This window comes from Neolamprologus multifasciatus, chromosome 14 (genome assembly GCF_963576455.1).
Source record: "Neolamprologus multifasciatus chromosome 14, fNeoMul1.2, whole genome shotgun sequence".
Taxonomy (NCBI): Eukaryota; Metazoa; Chordata; class Actinopteri; order Cichliformes; family Cichlidae; genus Neolamprologus; species Neolamprologus multifasciatus.
Window position 1 is genome coordinate 36,514,739 of NC_140452.1, and position 22,456 is coordinate 36,537,194.

General features: G+C 44.4%; 1 protein-coding gene across 4 annotated transcripts in view; it reads left to right on the forward strand.

Moving 5' to 3' along the window:
• The window catches only part of sorl1 (sortilin-related receptor, L(DLR class) A repeats containing), a 91,519-nt gene extending 69,911 nt beyond the window's left edge, over positions 1-21,608 (forward strand). The window contains exons 26-48 of one of the 4 annotated variants that reach the window (XM_085184685.1): positions 852-977; positions 1,061-1,171; positions 1,295-1,426; positions 1,852-1,983; positions 3,163-3,297; positions 3,603-3,755; positions 4,051-4,218; positions 4,893-5,021; positions 6,113-6,239; positions 6,361-6,530; positions 7,011-7,126; positions 9,080-9,184; positions 9,254-9,320; positions 9,615-9,697; positions 9,793-9,883; positions 9,961-10,151; positions 11,335-11,454; positions 13,204-13,368; positions 15,003-15,177; positions 16,801-16,907; positions 17,063-17,252; positions 18,685-18,897; positions 19,366-21,608. In XM_085184685.1, coding sequence (XP_085040811.1) covers positions 852-977; positions 1,061-1,171; positions 1,295-1,426; positions 1,852-1,983; positions 3,163-3,297; positions 3,603-3,755; positions 4,051-4,218; positions 4,893-5,021; positions 6,113-6,239; positions 6,361-6,530; positions 7,011-7,126; positions 9,080-9,184; positions 9,254-9,320; positions 9,615-9,697; positions 9,793-9,883; positions 9,961-10,151; positions 11,335-11,454; positions 13,204-13,368; positions 15,003-15,177; positions 16,801-16,907; positions 17,063-17,252; positions 18,685-18,897; positions 19,366-19,433 — 3,074 coding nt within the window. In that variant the 3' untranslated portion in view covers positions 19,434-21,608. Of the gene's footprint in view, positions 1-851; positions 978-1,060; positions 1,172-1,294; positions 1,427-1,851; positions 1,984-3,162; positions 3,298-3,602; positions 3,756-4,047; positions 4,219-4,892; positions 5,022-6,112; positions 6,240-6,360; positions 6,531-7,010; positions 7,127-9,079; positions 9,185-9,253; positions 9,321-9,614; positions 9,698-9,792; positions 9,884-9,960; positions 10,152-11,334; positions 11,455-13,203; positions 13,379-13,562; positions 14,433-15,002; positions 15,178-16,800; positions 16,908-17,062; positions 17,316-17,452; positions 17,491-18,684; positions 18,898-19,365 lie in introns of those variants that run through there. The other 3 variants (XM_085184684.1, XM_085184686.1, XM_085184687.1) reach the window with 3 other exon arrangements.
• The last annotated feature ends 848 nt before the right edge of the window (positions 21,609-22,456 follow it).

The window sequence follows — 22,456 nt, forward strand, 5'->3', positions numbered from 1 at the left end:
AGCTACGCCTTGCTAGTCCCAGATTGGTTTTGGTCCATTTTGAAATGACAGCATCACACACTCACTACAGATTTGTTGGCTGCACACTTTTCTTTATCAGAGGTGCTCTGTCGGGTTGCTGAGTTGGCATTAAGCCCCCACCCCACCACAACATTAGACCACCAGCAGCCTGAACTGTGGATATTTGGCAGGGTGGTTTCATGTTGTTTCTGCCAAATTCTGACCCTCATTAGACCAGAGAACATTTTTCAATTTTTCATTTATTCTCCTCCTGCCAACCTTCTGCATGACTCGACATGTTATGTTAGTGTTCAGAGATGCTCTTCTGCATATTTTGGTTGTACTGACTGGTTATTTGAGTTACTGTTTCCTTCCTGTTAGCCGTTACCCTGTGACCTTTAGCGCTGTTGATGCTAAAGGTCAAGGTCACACAGTGAAAATGCTGCCAACTGGATATTTTCCCTTGTTTTTTACTATTTTCACCGTTCTCTGTAAACCATAGACATAGTATTGTGGTCCAATCCCAGTAGATCAGCAGTTTCAGAAACACTCAGACCAACCAGCCATGCCAGCTGCAGAGTCACTTGAATCACGTTTGTTCCCCATTCTGATGTTTGGTTTCAACTTTAGCTAAAAACAGACATTTACAAAGTGCTGGGTCAAAATATATTTACTATATAGCTTATTCACCCATATAAATACACATATTAACATGTGCCAAACATTGACATACATAAATGCATAATCAGTAGTGCCAGTAACAAAGTAGCTGTGAAAACTTCACATTAACAACGTTTAAATCTGTCATACATTTATAAGCTTCTCCACTCATTTAAACTCTGTGTCCTCAGTGGGCCACCATACCTGTGAGCCCAGCAGCTTCCAGTGTAACACAGGTCACTGTATACCTCAGCGCTGGAAGTGTGACGGCGATGACGACTGTCAGGATGACTCGGATGAAGATCCCCAACACTGTGGTAAGCTCACACAAGAGCCTGATGTTTCAAAGCAAGCAGAGATTTCCTGTTAGCAGTAATACTTTATTGATATTTGTTATTAGAGGGAACTCAGTGTAAAGGCTTCCTGTGCTCCAATCACACCTGCCTGCCAGCCTCCGCGCACTGCAATGGCATCAAGGAGTGTCCAGACGGCGCTGATGAGAACAACTGTGGTGAGTGATCCCGTTGGTTTAGGAGACAGTTTAGCAGTCAGATCCTCACATGCTCACAGAGAGAATATAATCATCTGACTGCTCTGCTGCTCCCGTCTCATGTCTGATTTGTGTCACCCACAGATCCCCTGTGCACTCGCTACATGGAGTTTGTATGTCAGAACCGAGCCCAGTGCCTGTTTCAGTCTCTGGTGTGTGATGGGATCAAACACTGTGAAGACGGTTCTGATGAGGACGCCGAGTACGCACAATGTGGTGAGCACCAAGCATCTCCACTGTGACACTTAGCATGTTTGCAGCAGCCCTCCTGTGACCACCCGTCACCCCGTAACACCTGACCAGGCCACTTTATAAAGCAGAGGTGTCGTATGATCATCGTCCCAAACAAGGAGAAAGGAGGAGGCTGAGTTTGTTTTCCACCCGTGCACCTGAACAGTGGATCGTTAGAGTTGTGCTTTGTGTTTGGATCTCTTTATCCCTCTTTAATCATTGCTTTGATTACTGTCGCACTCCCAACTTTTCCAGGTATTTCCTTGTTTCTGACGTGTCACTATTATGATGACATAGAAGGCTGGCTTTTTGTAACCAAAGACAATAAATGCAGATGAATAGTACAGATGGGTTACATGGGCTTGTGCTGGACTGGGTGGAAAGTAGATCCCTTGTGTGTTTTCTTTCAGCCGCACCGTCTGAATTCAGCAAAGTGTGTGACATCTATACCTTCCAATGTGCCAACGGAGTGTGTGTGAGTCTGGAGTGGAAGTGCGACGGCATGGATGACTGTGGGGATTATTCCGACGAAGCCAACTGTGGTGAGGATAAAAAGCTTATGGAGAAATGCCCAGACCCCCCACACACAGTGTTTACTATCGAATCATGTGGAACAAATGCGCTGATTGTACACACTGAATATATAAGTTATATTTGTACTAGGCATGCACCGATACCGATACTGGTATCGGGTATTGGGGCTGATACTGTAAAATGTGTGTGTACTCATACTCGTAAAAGTTAACCGATACCATGAACCGATACCAACTTATTTCATTAATCAGAGGGTGGCTTGTCATTTCTGTTGTAGTTCTTTAGATTGGCCACTAGGGGGACATGTCGTGCTAAGGCACAGGGTTAGACGAGTGAGACTGGCGGCTCCAGATAAAAAAGAGAAACTGGAGGCTGCTGTAGCTAGGCTAAACAAAATGTCAGCAGTGTGGAACAGCCAACTTTAACTCAGGTTTTGGAAAAGTGATGAAAAATGTCAAGAGAAAATCCACGGGCAGTTTAAATAACAGAGGCTCTGACTCATTTTATCGCTCTGGATGACCAGCCAATGCAGGCCGTGGAAAGCATAGGATAGCACTGTCTTCTCAGCATACTCGAGCTGCGATATGAAATTCCCAGCCGCCCACACATCAGGGAGATAATGGTGCCAAAACTTTCTGAAGAGGTAAAGACAAGCAGTGTGTGCGCGATGTCAGTCCTCGGTTTAACGGCACAGTGGACTGATGATCCACGGGCAGATGAGGAGTTCGTCAATGCCAAATACTTTCGTTATTTTGTTTGTTTGTTTACAATATGGACACTCTGCAACAATTTAACAGTTTATTTTATTCCAAACAGAAGTGTTTTATTTATTATTCTGAAAGCTGGAGACAGTGCCAATAGTTCAGTGATATTTTGTTACAATGTGCACACCCCGCAATAATTTAACAGAAGTGCTTATTTTTTATGTGAAATTTTATTTTTGTGGTCATTTTTATTAAGATTTTATTTTTTATCAGCAGAGAATAAATTTTATGTGTGTGTGTGGTTAAAAGTATCGGTTTTTGTACTCTGTATCAGCAAGTAGTCAGATCCAAGTATCGGTATCGTATTGGTTTGAAAAAATTGGTATTGTTGCCTCCCTAATTTGTACTCCTGCAAACTTTTTGTTTCCCCACAAAGACCAAGTACATTTATGATTACGCTAACTGTTTCTCTGCTCGTTGCAGCCGCTCCGACCGAGGTCCCAGGCTGCTCCAAGTATTTCCAGTATGAGTGCAAAAATGGGCGTTGTATCCCCACGTGGTGGAAGTGTGACCTGGAGAATGACTGTGGGGACTGGTCTGATGAATACATATGTTCAGGTACGACATCGTTAGCTCTGGCAGTCGAGCTCCATCAGAAACCTCAGAGTTCGAGCAGCTCACCACCCCGATGGCAGCAGTGAACATCAACATGAGTAAAATGTGTATAAGGATCTTTATCTGTTGCCACTGCTCTTTTTGGGAGGCTGAGGAGGTCCAAGAGAAGAGCCACGCTACCATCCTGTCTGATTATTAGCATGAACACCTATTTTATGTTGTTTTCTAGTATTTGGTTTCTATCTGAGTAAATCGAGGTTTCAAATTCGCTTCTTGAATGAACCAGTTTCTGCGTCTTATCCCTGCAGGTGGTGCTGATCCTCACACTGTGGCCCCCGGCCCCTCCACGTGTGCGCCCAACCGCTTCCACTGTGGCTCAGGGGCTTGCATCAGCAACACCTGGGTGTGCGACGGCTATGCTGACTGCCCTGACGGCAGCGACGAGTTTGGATGTCCGACAGGTACTGATTCTCGCTGCTAATTGGCTCAAGTTTTCTTGCAGAAGACATAATAGTTTATATTTTACAGCTTTTGGCCAAACTGAATGAACATCTTCCTGAAATAGTCCACATAACTGAACCCACCCATCACATCCACGAACTGAAAATACACAAAACTGTCTGAAGCCTGGACTTTTTGCTTATTTGAGTTATTGTAACCTGAATAATGAGCATCCACGGTTAGAGATGTGCGTCCACACTTTATGTAACAGGAAATAATGCTGAGTAACAGTGTTTCTCATTTTCCTGACAGCAGTTAATGGCTCTGTGACTCCTGCCTTGGTACCCACTGAGAACCCTCATTCCCCCGATCGCTGCAGCCGGAGTCAGTTCCAGTGTCAGCGCCCCGCCCGCTGCATCCCCGACTGGCAGCGCTGCGATGGACACGCCCACTGTCAGGATGGCTCTGATGAAGCACACTGCCGTGAGTATCTGTACGATGCATTTGCAAAATACACAAACACACAGAACTCGGACGACGGAGGAACAATCATGTAACAGACGGCGTTTTAAATGAAGACAATCGAAAGGATTTTTCGCAGGATTACGCCGAGTTCTCACCCAAAGCCTCGTCATGAGTTCAAGCCTGTCAAACGCTCTGTTGGGCTGCAGAGTGATCCTCTCTGTGGAGTACAGAAGTGTTGTTTCAATACTTCCTCCTGCAAATGCACCATGGGACAATCTCCGTGTTGAGCTGAACCATATGTGATCATTTCACAGGTCTGACATAAAACAGGAAGTTGGAGCTAAAGTTTTGTGTGATGGCACTTTAATAATAATCTCAGATGTTCATATTTCATGTCTGGGCTTCACTGAGCTGAAAGCAGAAAGCTTCCAGAACAGAACATGTGTCCTTTGTCTACATATGTATATGTGAGGTGTGCTTATAAGGATTTAAATGGATACATTTTGAATGGAAAAATTGATAAATCTGAATTTTCAGCCTGAACATTTCATTAACATCCAAATCCAACAAAACAAAAATGTGATGAGAAAACAACTTTGACAACAACACGATTTTAAGATTCGAGTGTCATCGCATGAGCGTCATGCTTCCATGCAGTGAGCATTTCATCTGAAGCCTCTGTGTGTCTGCAGCCACCCACGGGCCTCTGTCCTGTGTTAATGGGACTCGCTGCTCTGATGGTGAAGCCTGTGTGCTGGACAGTGAGAAGTGCGATGGCTTCCTAGACTGCTCCGACCACAGTGATGAAGATGGCTGCACCGGTAGGTCCACTCTAACCTCGTTCTCAGTTTGCTTTATTTAAAATGACAGAAACTGTCTGCCTGCTTGTCCAGTGCAATGCTGCCAGCTGCTGCCAGTTGTTGACTATTGCATCTTATGTTAACCCTTTAAAGCCGGTCGGAGCAGCACGCTCTGTTTTGCGTAACTATTTTTAAATCCCCGTAGAACCGGAACCATGTGAGCTAGCGCAATAATTTTTTTTGCATATGAAACCGGAGGAGTTGTACTTACATCTTATGCCATCAGCTTGTCCTCGGTCACAGTTTCCTTCCACATATAACTTTGCAAAAACTGCATAAAAAGCACTCGCAGCAACAAAAACATAATATTCCAGAAACACGTTTTGCCGATCCGATCAGCTGTTCGTAACACTTCCCACATTGAAACAGACGTCAGCGGGAACGATCGCATGTCCGCCATGACCTGCCCGAAACCGGAAGTGACGTCATTTTTGCGGAAAATGTAGTTTTTTACTTGTAGGCGTTAAAAGCCTATACTGGTGCTTTTATAAGTCATGTTTGACTTTATGACTTTCTGTGTCGTTTCTGGGATGCTTAGGACTCATATTGCACTGCTGGAAATAGTTTATTTTGATGCACATGCTGCTTTTTTGCAAATTTGCATCATAATATTTATTTTCGTTTTTCCTGCAGTATATAAAAATGGGTGTTTTTCAAAAATAAAACTATGAAGACACTCAAAATAAATTTCCTGTGGTGGGAAACTATTTTGTGCAACTTTTTTGTATTTACAGTTTTGAGGGATAAGCCTCTTAAATTTCTCTAACTAGAAATATATGTTAAAAAAACAAAAACGATTTTCAATTTTTTTGTAGTTTATTGCACTTTTTTGCAATGTATGTAATTACTATGCACTTAATGCAGACATATTATTAAAATTTAGGCTGTAATGGTTGTATTGATGTATAGCAACTTGAAATGCTCCCAAAAATGGCTCCACAGCATGTAAACATATAATATAAGCACAGGCGGACTTGGTTCTATGGTAGGTCTTAAAGGGTTAATGTCAAAATATTCAGACATAGGAATCTACTTGCCTCTCTCTCTGGCAGCGGACACCTTGGCCTATAAAGTCCAGAACCTCCAGTGGACACCAGATTTCCTGGGTGGCATCACTCTGACCTGGACCCGGCCTAAAAACCTTCCCCAGGACTCTTGCTCCTTCCTCATCTACTACAGGTAAGAAGCTGTCAGTAATGCCAGAGTCACGCTGCTGTCAGCCAGCTGTGTTACACACCAGCTGGTAACAGGGTTTGTATTAAAGAGCCAGTGTGACCTGTGAACTCGTGTTTGTGTTAAGGCCTGTGGGCACATTGCCGTGGACCCCTATGGATACCCACAGCAACAAGACCAGCTACAAACTGACCGTGCTGAAGCCCGACACCACGTACCAGGTGAAGGTGCTCACTCAGTGTCTCAGCAAACTGCACAAGACCAACGAGGTGATCACAGTCAGGACACCAGAGGGATGTGAGTATCACGTGATCACCAGCAGCTCTGACTTCTGCTCATTTTAACTTCAATCTGGATGTGTTTGCGCTCTCTGGTGCACTCCTGGTCTCTCAGATGCAATGCTAGCAAAAGTCATACATAAGCATGCATAAAGCCTTGTGCAGGAAACCCAGCACCTGCTTTTCTTCACAGCAGTGCTCAGAGGGCGACTTTGGTCTGTGTCGGACTTTGAATTTGAAGTTGTGGTTAAACCTGTGGAGGGCTGCTGCCTCCAGATGCTTCTGTCCCTCACCCTCTGCCTTTGGTGCTGTTTGCCTGCTCGTGTTAGCTCTCCATCACCGTCCCCATAACTATGGTGCACATCTCTTGCTGCCCCCATATGTCCACCCTGTGGTGGAGACTGTGGTCCAGCAGTTGCCCCTCAGAGACGGGCTAGACTGTCTAAACTCTGTGTGTGTGTGTGTGTGTGTGTGTGTGTGTGTGTGTGTGTGTGTTTAGTGCCTGACCCTCCCAGGAATCTGCAGCTGTCCTGTGATAATAACGGTGTGGATGGGACGGTGGTGGTCTCCTGGAGTCCCCCCGACAAGAGCAACGGCCTCATCAGGGAGTACATCGTAAGTCACTTTCTAAGCAACTGTTGTTTTTACACAGTATGATGATGATGATGATGATGGCGGCTTCAACAGCCCGGCAGGTAAAGCACAAACACGGAGAGTTCAACATACGAGTCTAGAAATCAAAACAGACCCGAGCGGCTGCAGGCCTCACCGCCCTCGTCAGTTTGTCTCGTCTCAGGCAGCAAACACACTCTGATAAACTCGTCATCAGTTCAAGGTGTGCATGTGAGCGCAGGTTCACTATAAACTGATGTTTTTCACAGATGTGAGCTTTCCAAGTCCGAAGTGTTTGTTTACTGAAGCGAAGTGTTTAGTTCACTGCTAAAGAGAAGAAAGAGGAATTTGAGAATTTGCAAACTAAGAATCATCGTTGGAGGAAATCTGGAGCTTTAGTTGAAAAACAAACCTAGATCTGTGATACATGATACAACCCAGATCATTGTCCTTGTATGTGGGATAGTTTGGGATTACAGAATGAGACAGACTTTAACCCTTTAAGACCTACCATAGAAGTCCGCCAGAGCTTATATTATATGTTTACATGCTGTGGAGCCATTTTTGGGAGCATTTCAAGTTGCTATACATCAATACAACCATTATAGCCTAAACTTTAATAATATGTCTGCATTAAGTGCATAGTAATTACATAAATTGCAAAAAAAGTGCAATAAACTACAAAAAAATTGAAAATCGTTTTTGTTTTTTTTAACATATTTCTAGTTAGAGAAATTTAAGAGGCTTATCCCTCAAAACTGTAAATACAAAAAAGTTGCACAAAATAGTTTCCCACCACAGGAAATTTATTTTGAGTGTCTTCATAGTTTTATTTTTGAAATACACCAATTTTTATACACTGCAGGAAAAACGAAAATAAATATTATAATGCAGATTTGCAAAAAAGCAGCATATGCATCAAAATAAACTATTTCCAGCAGTGCAATATGAGTCCTAAGCATCCCAGAAACGACACAGAAAGTCATAAAGTCAAACATAACTTTTAAAAACACCAGTATAGGCTCATGAGGCCCTGATGGGAAAAAACGTCATTTCCGCGAAAATGACATCACTTCCGGTTTCGGGCAGGTCATGGCGGACATGCGATAGTTCGTGCTGATGGACGTAGGAAGTGTTACAAACAGCTGATCGGATCAGCAAAGTGTGTTTCTGGAATATTATGTTTTTGTTGCTGCAAGTGCTTTTTATGCAGTTTTTGCAAAGTTATATGTGGAAGGAAACTGTGACCGAGGACAAGCTGATGGCATAAGATGTAAGTACAACTCCTCCGGTTTCATATGCAAAAAAAATTATTGCGCTAGCTCACGTGGTTGCAGAGCTACCGGGATTTAAAAATAGTTACGCAAATGGAGCGTGCCCGCTCCGACTGGCTTAAAAGGGTTAAGAGGGAGGGATATGTTCATGAAGGTAAGAAAGGCTGTAAACTGGCAGGTGTTACAGCTGACGTACATCCACATCTGACAGAGAAGCAGATGCTTATAAAGTGACTGAAATGCAGAAACCACACAGTTACGTTCTGTTTGTGTTACAGCAGCAGGTGTCGCGCTAAAATCTCAGCACGATGGTGTAACTAAACTAATAAACACAGAGTTTGTTACACTTTTGATTTGCTCACAAAGACTTGAGTTAGTATCACTGCTGGACTTTGATAAGGAGACACGCTCAGAAGATGCTGACGCTCTTTAGCTCATTAGCTTCATATGTGAGGAAACATGATGCCGATGGGGATTCACTTGACTTACATATTACATATTCATTGAGTGACTGTAACATCTGCTTGTACCTGTAGCGGTTCAGCTTATTGGTGCAGCCCAGCTTCTTTCAATAAATCGACCCACCTCTGGGCCAGGAGATGACTCGGCTCGTTATTGGCTCCACATTCACGAGTCGTGGATTTTTGTGGCTAAACATGCTTTTATTTGTGTTTGTCGACAGGTTGAGTACAGCGTGTTTCAAAGCGCTGACTGGACGTCGGCGAGATCCAAATCAGAGACGACTAAGGTGTACGAGCTGCGTCCAGAAACGCAGTACAATTTCAGGGTAAGACGCACCGCTTCACAAACATCCGCTGTGTTAGCGTCACGTGTGTAACCGCCGATGTTTCCCCAGGTGGCTGCAGTGACCAGTCGAGGTGTGGGGAACTGGTCCGAGGTGAAATCCATCACCCCTCAGAAAGGTACGCCGGTCTCACTGCAGTTTGAAAAGCTGCTCACCACTGCCATCTACTGGTATTTAGGAAGCATTTCAGGTGGAGGCTTCTGTGTGTGCTAGTTCCTTCAGTAAGAGCACAAGTGTGTTTGAGGCCTGTCAGAAACGAACACATATTATAAATAATAACTTTAAATAGCAGTAAATATTTTCAGAATCACTTCCTCAGCCCAAATAATGAGCAGTGGGGCAGGTGCATCGTACGGCCCGTCCTGTAAATGTCTCAGCTGTGTGAAACCTTTGACTCCTTCCTGTGTTGCAGCCCTGCCTCCTCCCTCTGTGAACGCCGACAGCATCACCAACGACTCCATGAGCCTGTCCTTTACATTAACCTCTCCGTACAAAGTAAGAGCTTCTCCTCAGGTCTTCTTCTTGTGTTTTTTAGCTGATGGTTCACGTTTGTGCGAACGCCTCTGATGGCGCTGCTTTGTTTCTTTCAGGTGGAACAGTACACTGTGATCCTGTCCTGGCAGTTTGACACACACGTGAAGGAGAACAGGAACTACACGGTCACATCAGGGGTCCTCAAAGGTACCGAGTCGGACTGTTGTTGTCACGCGTGTATTTGTCTGGCAGCGTGGGTGTTGACGTGTGCTGTCTGTTTCCAGCTACCAACCTGACAGCAGGGACGGTGTATGAGGTGGCTGTGTGGGCTCACACCAGCGTGGGAGACAGCCCCACCACGCTGACGCATCAGCAGACCAAAGGCCAGCTGCCAGAGCGGCCCCTCCTGAAGGCCAAGGCTGTCAACCAGACGGCTGTGGAGTGCAGCTGGACCGTCAGTGGATCGCCTGCTCAGGTAAACACAAACAACATCATAGAAAATGACGTAAGAGACTGTTGTTTCATCTTCGACTTTATCAGAGAAATCCAGCAGTTAAAAAGATTTTAAATACAATTCTGGAAAAGTGTGGAGCTAAAAGTTAAATATAATGGGAATGGAGTCTGATTACCCGACGGCGTCACCGTCCACCGACTGAAAACATGTGACATGAACTGGACTGAGCAGCTACTGGTAAAAGTCCAGCAGCTGAGTTCCTCTGTAACAGCAGAGAGGTTGGTGCACAGCAGTAAACCCTTTTTAATGGTACATTTTCTCATTTCAAATGTTGGATATGTTTTCTATGGTCTGTTTTTATGAGATGTGAGATCCACTGCATGTATTTATGTAGGGTGGCTGTAGCTCAGGAGGTAGAGCAGGTCACCTACTGATCGGAAGGTCGGTGGTTTGATCCCTGGCTCCTCCAGTCTGCATGCCAAGTATCCTTGGGCAAGATACTAACCCCAAGTTGCTCTCCGATGCGTCCATCGGAGTATGAATGTGTGTGAGTGTTGATAGAAAGCACTAAGTGTAGATAAAGTGCTTGTTTGAATGGGTATGATTGGGTGAGTGAGGCATGCTGTATAGAGCACTTTGAGTACTCCGTGAGAGTAGAAAAGCGCTTTATAAGAATCAGCCCATTTACCATTACCATGTATTTATATTTACACCACATCCCATGTTTGTGGAGTTGGCTTTGTAACTGAGAGAGGCTGATGCGTCCACCACAGCGGGAATCTGAGTGCCAGGATCCAGAACAGTGTCTGGGTTTATGATGTCTCCTTTAACATTAAGATGATGTCACTCAGTCATGATGTGGAGTGTTGGCTGATATCGCAACCATAACAAAGCCTTTAACACTAAGCTTATATTATATCATAGGTGCTCAGAAATATGTTAAAACATGGTGTGTAGTAGTGCTTTCACTCTGTGTGTTTGTCATGGTGACAGTTGATGAGGAGGCTGAGTGTGGCAGGCAGTGACCTGCACTCATGCATTACTGCACACACGCTGCACTCATGCATTACTGCACACACGCTGCATGTGCTGAGGACATCATACAGATCCAACCAGATCCTCCTACATTTGTTATTTCACATTGTTGAACGTACGTATTGACCATTGTAACTGTGTGTGTCTGTGTGTGTCTGTGTGCGCGCAGGTGTACGGTGTGTTTTATGCCACCTCCTTCCTGGACTTCTACCTCAGTCCTCGTCAGGTGCGCACGCCCTCTGTCGGCCTCACAGTGACCGTAGACAGCGATGAGCAGTTTCTCTTCCTGGTGAGTCTTTCCTCCGTTCTTAAACACGCCTCTCTGAAGGAACATTCCAGAAATTCACACATGTGTTTCACGTGTTTGAGTACCTGCCGTTTCTGAACACGGCGCCGCTCCACGCTGTTGCTCTGAGAAAGTTTGCTCGTGGCACGAAGCCAGATCACTTCCAGAAGAACTAGTTAGTGCAGACCTTCCCAAAGTGTGGGGCCCGCCCAGGGGGGGCGCGGCATGGAAAGGGAAAAAAACAAAACAATGCTTGGACACTGCTAGCACGGGCGCCAACACAAATGCAAAGCAGGAGATGAAGCGTCGCTGAATATGTTTCCAAACATTTCCAAACATAGAGACAAAATACTGTTAATCTGACTATCTGCCATTCTGCAATTCCTCTCATGTAAACAATAACGTGGCCACAGCGTGACGTGAAAAAAGACACATACCTTTGACGTTGTGACGAACTCTGTATTCCTCGTCCACGCGTAAATGCAAAAAAAGGGTTTTAAAAAATCTGTTTTCAGTGATTCGAAACGCCGTTTACGTGGACGAAACAGCTGCGTTTTCAAAAATACCCACGTAGGTGCGGACGTAGTGTAAAAAAGTTAGTAGTTTATTTTATTACTACCTGCAGATTACTTGTATTTGCTTAACTGTTTACTAAATGTTTGAGGTGTGAAATAAACCGCAATTGAGAAAAATATGGGCGTGTGTGGTTGGAGGATCGTGATGCGCGCGAGGGGGGGCGGGAACATTTTTCTGTAAAACAAAGGGGGGCCCAGCAAAATAAGTTTGGGAACCACTGGTTTAAGGTAAGGTTAGCTTTCCTGCTAACCCAATCAAGCCACTAGCTACCTAGCACAGCAGCTAACAGGCTAACCTTAGCTTGCTTCCTCTTTAATGGTGCTGCTATCAAAATAAAACCTGAAGCATCAATATTTCTTTTTCTTATAAGGAGTCTGTGTCTGGGTACCTGTGTGCGTGGTTGGAGGATCGTGATGCGCGCGGGGGGGGCGCAAACATTTTTCTGTAAAACAAAGGGGGGCCCAGCAAAAAAAGTTTGGGAACCACTGAGTTAGTGTGACATGTGAGAGTAAAGGGAAGGGCGAAGTCTCCCACCTGAAAACACAAAAAGTCGACGCAGGAGTGGAAATTATTCAGCGTGGAGTTTAACGAGCGCAGGTGCAAATGCAGCTGCACTCGTCTCCACGATCATCTCCAAAATGATCGTATTTATTACAGTTTCATTTACGTGTATTTGCTGAAACTGGTCATTTCTGTTATTCGAACAGTTCTGCAAATGAACTTTTTACACTGCACATCCAGATACTTGCACGTCGTATTCAGCACTGCATCTATGATGGTGGTGCATCACAGGTGAGAGGTCACCGTCAAAGGTCACCATCACAGGTGAGAGGGATAGAGAAGTATACAAGTGTTAGAGTAACATCTGCTCTCAAAGCCTTTTTCATGGAAGGCGTTTACCAGCACGGCTTCATGGTAGAAGAATCCATCAGGGCCACATCCCAGCTTTTTGAATATGAATTCATATTTTCTCACTTTAAACATCTGATATTTTCTTGATGTCTTCTAATATGAAGAAAAATGGGATTAAGCGATTTGCAGACCGCTACATTCTGCTTTTATTTACATTTAGAGAGCACTCCAGCATTTTCACAATTGGCTGTGTCTCTTTTGGCCATATTGTGTATGGGTAACATGACTCGGTCACTAGCCATGATCTGTGTGCTCTCTATTCAGGTGCGGGTTGTTGCTCCCTTCCTGGGTCCTCCCTCCGACTACGCTGTGGTGAAAATGATTCCCAATGAAAAGCTGCCGCCCAGGAACCTCCACCGTGTGCGAGTCGACAAAACTCAGGCTACGCTCAAGTGGCAGCCCCCCTATGACAGCCCGAGCAAACCTTTGGTACACTCCTGTCTCTTTTTGTGATGATGTCAAACGATCAGAACATGGGGAATATAAAGGACTCATTTCACACTTTTTAACTTGTTCATATTTGCAGTTGAAGAGGTAGTAGGTAGCGTTTTCCTTGTATTAACATGTATTTTACAGCGAGGCTCTGGAAGGATTGTTATTTTAACTAAACAGTGTGACCACAGCTGGCTTTTTGTCCTGTCTCAGCATGTGGGGGACGTTTCTGTGAAGCATTGGTCAGATTCAGTGTCAGTGAGGGACCCTGAAATCAGTTCATACAGGTTTTAGTGATTATGCCTGCTAACATATTGAAACAAAAGTTGTCCTGGGTGAGTAAAGCCAGCTAATTCATACGATCATCCAAGGTTGATCTGGTGTCTGATCTGCTCTTTTTTAAACTTACTTAATCAGCTGATGTTAGAACATAAGCAGAGCCAGTGAAGCTAAGCTACAGCTAGCTAGCTGTATTGCTAGGAAAATCCTGAGCGGCTAGCTTAGGAGACAGACCACATTAGCTGCCAAATTACTTGGTTCATGACATGGACTTATTTTTCATGTCAGACTGTACTGATTTAAGACAATACTACAACATATGAATGTATAATATTAGCTATAACTTGCCTTTGTTTCTACAATTACAGTAAACTGCTGCTAGCTAGGTCTTGATGCATTCTCAGTCATCCAGGACAGTAAATCTCCAAAAAGTTGATTCTGTTCATCTGGACGTAGCGTTTTGTGGGAGAAACGTTTCGTCATCATCAGGTGACGTCTTCAGTCTCAGCTGCAGGTTTCAATCTTATAAACAGGACATTTGCATAATGACTGAAACCAGCCCACTGAAGGAACGATGGGCTGGGAGGTCAGTTCCTTAATCTTAATTATCATGACCACTGATCAACAACCACTGACCATGTGTACTGTTTATAAGAACCCTAATCTCTGTCTCTCTTCCACAGCATGTCTTTATCCTGTCTTCCTTCTCTCACCCCAACCAATCACAGCAGATGGCCCCGCCCCTCCCTGAGCCTGGTTCTGCTGGAGGTTTCTTCCTGTTAAAAGGGAGTTTTTCCTTCCCACTGTTACCAAAGTGCTGCTCATAGGGGGTCATATGATTGTTGGGTTTTTCTCTGTATCTATGAAGCGCCTTGAGGCGACTTTTGTTGTGATTTGGCGCTATATAAATAAAATTGAATTGAATTGAATAAGGTTGGGGAAACCTGCAGTCAGCTGAGACTGAAGAAGTCACCTGGATGAGTGACGAAACGTTTCTCCCACTAAACGCTACGTCCAGATGAACAGAATCAACTTTTTGGAGTGCTGCTAGCTAGCTGTAAATTAGCTACAGAACATGTTTATGGTAGTATTTGTTCCTTTGTCCTTTATTTCCTTTGTTGTTAATACTCATACTTGAGCAGAGATAACAGTGTGAGATGTCGATGGTGACTATTCACGCATCCTGAATGACTTAGTGCTGTAGCAGACGCTCCAGCTGTGTTCAAACGTGTATGAAACACAATCCTGTGACTCAGCCGATAAAAAAGAATGACCTCGCAAATATATTATTACCTGATAGGTCGTAGCTTTTAACATCCACCTGATCTTGGGTTCCCGTCTTGTTTCTTTAGACTTATGCAATACACATGCGGGATGTGATTCGTAAGGTGGAGCGGGACTACAAGCTGACCACCCAGAACAACACCGTGGAATACGTGCTGAAAGGCCTGGAGCCTGGAGGGCGATACAGCATCTCTGTGCGCCTGCGAAACATGAGCAAGGAGGCCAGCTTCACCCTCAGCACAGGTATAACTGTGTGACTCACAAACTCACAAACTCTACTGATCAACCGCCAACTTGTCCAAATCCAAGGAGGTCGTCCTCATATTCTTGCTGTAGTGTGACTGAGCTGTGACTGCCAACAGCCGTATGAGCATCGTGGAGTATAAATGGAGTTCATCACTTACAAACTGTAACCTCACTGATGCTTTTAGCCTGTAATTTGTAAATGACCAAAGCTTCTGTTTGGATGGAAACTGTTACTGTTACAGGTGCATATCGGTTCTAGTTAACACTGACTGTTCACAGGCCTGTTTGAAATGATCAGACAGAAACACATTGACTGGCCTGAAACAGTAATGTAGATATGATTCAGCTGTAAATATTAATGGTGCAACGATACTCATATCGATGTTGAACCGTTCGATACAGTGCTTTCGGTTCGGTACGCATATGTATCGAACAATACAAAATTTATTTTATCAACTTTCCTTCTGACGATGCTGTCTGTGTTGAGAACTCAGTGGATCTGCGCTCGACAGTGCAGCCTAGGCGGAGTAGTCGAACGCAGATTCACTGAGCACAGGGCAAGCTAGCAAGACAGAAGCTAAGCTCGTTGCAACGTAGCAAATTGAACCTCCCCCACCCTCATTCAGATCTGGCGTTTGGAACTATTTTGGTCTTCATGTGACGTATGACCCTGAAGGTAAGCACGTCATGGACAAAAGTAAAACAGTATGTTGGATGTGCCACGCAATGTTCAATTACATTGGTGGGAACTAGTGCGTTAGCGCAGTTAGCTCGTTAACGTGTTGGCCATCCAGCCCCACGCATGCTACAAACTTTACCCGAGTCATTTAGACAGCCGTTAGCACATGATTCTCCTTATGGGGACCTGATATGTTTAATATGCTGCTGAGAATATAGCCCAGAAGAAGCGTATAGTAGAGCTTTTATTTTGGAAAGAGACATTTCTCTGTAATAAACTCTCTTTTCCAAAGATGAGTGATTTCTCCATCAGATAGATTTATTATTTTTTTATTACTTTGTTGTTTCAGCAACATTAAATTTAAAAACTGTACGTTTGAGTTAAAATATATATTTATAATTTTAATAAATGACAAATTAAAAAGCATGAACATTTTTTTTGTATCGAAAAAATATCGAACCGTGAAACCAAAGTATCGAACCGAACCGTGAATTTTGTGTATCGTTGCACCCCTAATAAATAGATGTCTAATTGTTCCTTTTGAATAAGTTTAGTTTCATTAAAAATAAAAACATTAGCAATAAACAAAGAACTCTACATTAAACACATTTATAGCTGAATTTGACTGATAGCTTGTTGCTGTTGTTTTTTAAATAAGGAGTAGTAATCACAGTAATCTCAGTACTGTGATTACTTTGACACAGTGGCGCGTGTCTGTTTTTTTATTTGTCTTCTCCCGTCACACACACAGAGCTGCAGCAGCCGGCGTTGTGCATGTTTCAAATCTAAATATTCTTTTACCTACTAGATGAACTCGGCATCATTTAATCATCTGGCTGACTGATTGCACACATCCCTGAATATGATGTCTTATGTCGCTTCGTGCAGATTTTCTCCCCTGTGCTTACTTATCATAAACTCTGCGTTTCCTGTGCTCGTAGTTCCTCTTGCGGCTCCTGAAGCCCTGAAATTTTTGACGGAGAAGGATCACATATATCTCTTCTGGAAGAGCCTGGCTGTCCGAGAGAAGGGCTTCAATGAGAGCAGGGTGAGACACCTACAGCTAACCACTACTTTAGAAACCAAATGTCAGTGACTGTGAGTGATAATAATGTTCTCACAGCAGAATGAGCTCCTCCAAGTGTTGATTTATGCTCTGCTCTTCTGCTGCTGTGGTGCTCCTCTGACTGCCGCTGTTCACAGGGGTACGAGGTGCGTGTGTTTGACAGCGTGACCAACAAGACGTCGTCCCTGGGAAACACCACAGACACCTTCTTCAGGATCAGCAGCCTGCTGGTGGGACACAACTACACGTTCTCTGTCCAGGCTCGCTGCCTGCTCAACGGGCAGCTGTGCGGGGAGCCCGCAGTGCTGCTCTATAACCAGCTCATAGGTACCGCCCACACTCACCCAATCAACATTAAAGCTGTGTTGTTGCCATTCACATCTTTTCCACGTGTAGCTCCATTAAAGAACGAATCAAAAGAAACCCCAAACACTGAATCTGTCTCAAGCTGCTTGAGGCAGCTTTTTAGCATTAAATTCAGTTTGATGCTCTGTCTTTGTTTTTAATAAAAATCACTACAAAAAGAGGTTCAAATGAATTAACCCTTTAAGACCCACCATAGAACCAAGTCCACCAGAGCTTACTTTATATGTTTACATGTTGTAGAGACATTTTTGGGAGCATTTCAAGTTGCTATACATCAATACAACCATTATAGCCCAGATTTTAATAATATGTCTGCATTAAGTGCATAGTAATTACATAAATTGCAAAAAAGTGCAATAAACTACAAAAAAATTGAAAATCGTTTTTGTTTTTTTAACATATATTTCTAGTTAGAGAAATTTAAGAGGCTTATCCCTCAAAACTGTAAATACAAAAAAGTTGCACAAAATAGTTTCCCACCACAGGAAATTTATTTTGAGTGTCTTCATAGTTTTATTTTTGAAATACACCAATTTTTATACACTGCAGGAAAAACGAAAATAAATATTATGATGCAAATTTGCAAAAAAGCAGCATATGCATCAAAATAAACTATTTCCAGCAGTGCAATATGAGTCCTAAGCATCCCAGAAACCACACAGAAAGTCATAAAGTCAAACAGAACCTTTAAAAACACCAGTATAGGCTCATGAGGCCCTGATGGTAAAAAACTACATTTCCACGAAAATGACATCACTTCCAGTTTCGGGCAGGTCATGGCGGACATGCGAAAATTCGCGTTGAGAATATTCCAACATAGGAGGTGTTACAAACAGCTGATCGGATCGGCAAAGCGTGTTTCTGGAATATTATGTTTTTGTTGCTGCAAGTGCTTTTTATGCAGTTTTTGCAAAGTTATATGTGGAAGGAAACTGTGACCGAGGACAAGCTGATGGCATAAGATGTAAGTACAACTCCTCCGGTTTCATATGCAAAAAAAATTATTGAGCTAGCTCACGTGGTTGCAGAGCTACAGGGATTTAAAAATAGTTACGCAAAACAGAGCGTGCTGCTCTGACCGGCTTTAAAGGGTTAAAGAATGAATCAAAAGAAACCCCAAACACTGAATCTGACAGTCTCGAGCTGCTTGAGGCACTCACCAGCTTTTTAGCATTAAATTCAGTTTGATGTCTTTGTTTTTAATAAAAATCACTACAAAAAAAGGTTCAAATGAATTAAAGTTACCCACAAATGTGAGTTTAAGTTGTTTCATTAGGAGCCATTTAGGAGCATCCCGGCTCCTAAATCCTGGACTGTTAGCAGCGCCTTCATGAAACCTAACAGTATTCCAGGGATTACAAAAACGTCATTTTTTTTTTTCCCTCCTGCACAGGGACCAGCAATGCATCGCGCAGCGAGGCCCACTCAGGCGACACGGCGGCCGTGGTGGTTCCCGTCCTCTTCCTGCTGCTGCTGGCTGTTTGCGGTGGATTGGTGGTTCTCTACCTCCGACACCGGCGGCTGCAGAACAATTTTACCGCCTTTGCCAACTCCCACTACAACTCTCGGCTCGGCTCGGCCATCTTCTCCTCCGGGGACGAACTGGGTAATTATTTCTTATCGATGCGAGAAACGAGACACGGATTGGAAAACGAGGTTATTTATAAAGGTCGTGGAGGGATACGTGTTTTTAATCATCTGCCACAAAGTTTCACCTTTCTGTTCAGTTTGGCGTGACCTTTGACCCTAGCAGTTCAGCATGGTTGCATAGTAGAGTCAGCCTGCCCCACCCTATGAAGCTGCTATAGCTCACACGCTGCTAAGCTGCACCTAGCTAAAATAAAAACGTGGCCCAATGTGAAAAATGACCATAATTCTGACTTGAATTCTTACCTCAGTACGGGAGTTTCTCATTGGCTGTTTGCAGATGTTCAGTATGGTGAACTAGCCAATAAAGCAGGGCGCATCGCCGTATAGCGTGCAGTCGGGTCCACTCCTCTCTGGCGTGTTGACGTTTGCACAAATTGATTCCAGTAGACACGAAGCTTTCTAAATGTTTTCCCTTTGTTAACAGGTGATGACGACGAAGATGCTCCCATGATCAGCGGCTTCTCAGATGACGTTCCCATGGTTATCGCGTAGCGTGGCGTCCCCGTCGCCCATTTCTCTCTGTTCCCTATTTCCTCTCCTTCAACCCTTTCGTCCCCTTCGCTCTCCGTCAGCAGTGCGGCACGACGGAGCGCAGAGCCACCGGGCGGAAGCTCGCCACCACCCCAAAGTCATCCGTGGGAATCCACGCCAATTAGCAGAAAAACGTCGAGAAAAAATGGAAATGTGTAAAGAGAGAGAAATATTTTTCAAATGTACATTGCACTTTTTTTGGATGCGCAATAACTTATTTTTTATAATGTTAAAAATATATACGGGGGTCAAAAAAGGAGCGGGAGGAAAAGGCGGACGCTGGAGCAAACTGTGAAGGATTTGAGTTTGTGGAGCTCGTCAGGGAACGCGTGACCCTGTCGCAAACTCGCCGTCCATAGGAGGCGTCCATTGCTTCAAGCCAAAATAAGCATCCCGAGGCTGGAATAGAGAATGCAAAAAACACACATTTAAACACAAACATATAGACTTACGCTGTATACACAATGTTTAAACATACTTTGGTTGAGTACAGTTTGTCCTGTGGCGCTAGATGTGACGTTGGTGCCCTGTGGGAGGAGCTAACTGTGGTTCCTGTTTGTCCTGTTGACGAATCAGGACGCACACAGGTGACTTTACTGACTGGTGGCATCACGTAGGTACACTCTTCTTTTCCACCAGCAGCACCGTGTTATAGAGGCGGCACGCGATTGGACGATTCCTGGCTTTGACACGCTCCCATCCTGCTAGCATCGCCGAGATCACCTGAATGAATTTGTAAATATCGGCTTTTAAAACGTCCTCTTCTTGTAATGCTGCACCACGTCGTTCGGTAAAATTGAGTTCTTTTGTTTCGTTTGTGTTGTTCAGCGATTTATCGTCCGCAGCATTTTGCCATAGCTGTAGTGCTCAAGGAAGCGCGTTTGGGGTTCTCAGGGAACTGTGTCGGAGCAGACACCAGCCCATCGCCGCGGCCGTGGCCGAGGCAGCGCCGTCCGTCTGCTGAATACAGAACAGAGTCGGCCGTGGGCACAGACTGAGTGAGAGTCGGGCTCACTTTGTGTCTCCTCATTTTATTGTTCGTTTGGCATCTTTTTAGAGAGAACTGCGTCCCTGTGGGTGCTCCCACAGCTATAGTGGATTTTATCAGGAGAAAATAAAACCGTCCATGCAGAGAAAGTTTGCAGACAGCCCGGCGTTGCATCAGGGGCAGAAAGTATATGTGGATGCGTTAAATATTGTGCTGACTGCGCCGCAGTCGGTTAGCAGACGTCGGCGTGTTGCCGCGGAGCCTTCGAGCCGATGCTGCTCTGCTTTTTGTTGACCTCGCTCATTTTGTTCGTAAAGACGTCTTCATGAATGTATTATGTGTCCGTTCTGGTCCCAGCTCGTTATGCTACTGTCCCCACCTGTGAAGTCAGTGCACACACTCTGCTCTTCGCCCGTCTGCAGGGGGAAACACAGCCTTTACGTCTCTGCATGCAAACTGCAGCTGTTCTGAAACCTGACCCAGAGCGACAAACCGATGCTTCCTTTCGTCATCTCGTCCCTGATCATCAAACGGTGTCTGTGCTGACATTTTTCCTCAAGACTCGAGCTTGATTTCACGCAGCTCTGCGTCCTGTTCATGAGGCACTTTGTTCCGTTTCTTGGCCTTAACGACAGATTTTCTGGCATCGATGCTGTTTTTTGCTCTGTGGACTCGGTGTTCTCTGGTTTCTCTGTTTTGCCACATAATGCCTTATTAGGTTAGGTTTCTATGTAATTTACTGTTTGTACAGTGGAACACAAGTGCACACGCATGCATACACACACACACACACACACGCACACTTGACCCGCATGCAAGGCTGAGGAGTAATTCACTGTTAGGGCATTTGGTTAATTTTGTCAGATCACTGCTCCTCTGCGCCGTGAGACGGCCTCGTAGTGTTTTAGTCAGGTTTCACTCATGTACAGTCTTATTGGTTGTTATGTGCCCGATTGCTTCTCACTTCTTTTAAAGTGGACTCTCGTGAAATAGTTTGCTTCCAAACGTCATTCGGCGACGACTTTGACCATGTTGGAAGATGTTCATGTCTTGCTTGCTCGTGTTGGAGATTGCAAGGAAAGTCAAATGTTTTGAAAACATTGTGAGCTGTTTCAAAAAAGAAAAAAATAAACTTGCTGAAAATGAAACTGTGGCTGAGTTTCTTTCAGTGCAACAAACCTGTGGACTGTTATTAAAACACATCAAACTGACATGTTCTCCAGCTGCGCTGCACGTGTGACTGTATGCACTGTTTTAAACGTTCACAGGCGAAGTGAGGAGATTGATCGCGGCACCTTGTAGTGGGATGTTAGGGAGCGAGCACGGTGTCCTCACAGTAGATATTAGAAGCAGGGGAAGCATAAGGTGCTGTAGCTCAAAGAGTTTGGTTGCTGCAGACCAGTCAGGGTGCCTGTGCTGACCGCTGCCCACCACCGAAACCACCAATGATACAATACAACTTTATTTGTATCGCACATTTAAAACCCGAGGTAGCTAAAGTGCTTCACATAATCCAATAAAACAGTAGTAAAGTACAAAGGCAGATAAGCTAGCAGGTGGGAGGCACTGATTAAACAAGCATAGTACGCAGGTAAGCAAGCAAGACTCAACGATGAAAACAATAAAACAATATAAGCAAAAGAGAGGAAAGGGGAGGGCAGGAAAGTACACTTAAAAGGCTCTGGGAGGCCGGGAAGGCTGAGCTAAAAAGGTGGGATTTCAGTCGAGACTTGAAGGTCTGGATCGAGTCAGATGTGCGAATAGCATGAGGGAGGTTATTCCAGAGGTTAGGTGCGACTGAAGCAAAGGCACGGTCACCTCCGGTTTTCAGCCGTGACCCAGGTTGCAGCAAAAGCAATTGACCCTGTGCACGAGAAAATGCTAATTTCCTGGTTTGAGACCGGATGTGGGGTTGTACATTTCCGGTAGCTTTACTTTGCGGTCAATCGCTACTGCGAAGATATACTCCAAAATCATGTCCAAAACTCGAAAACGG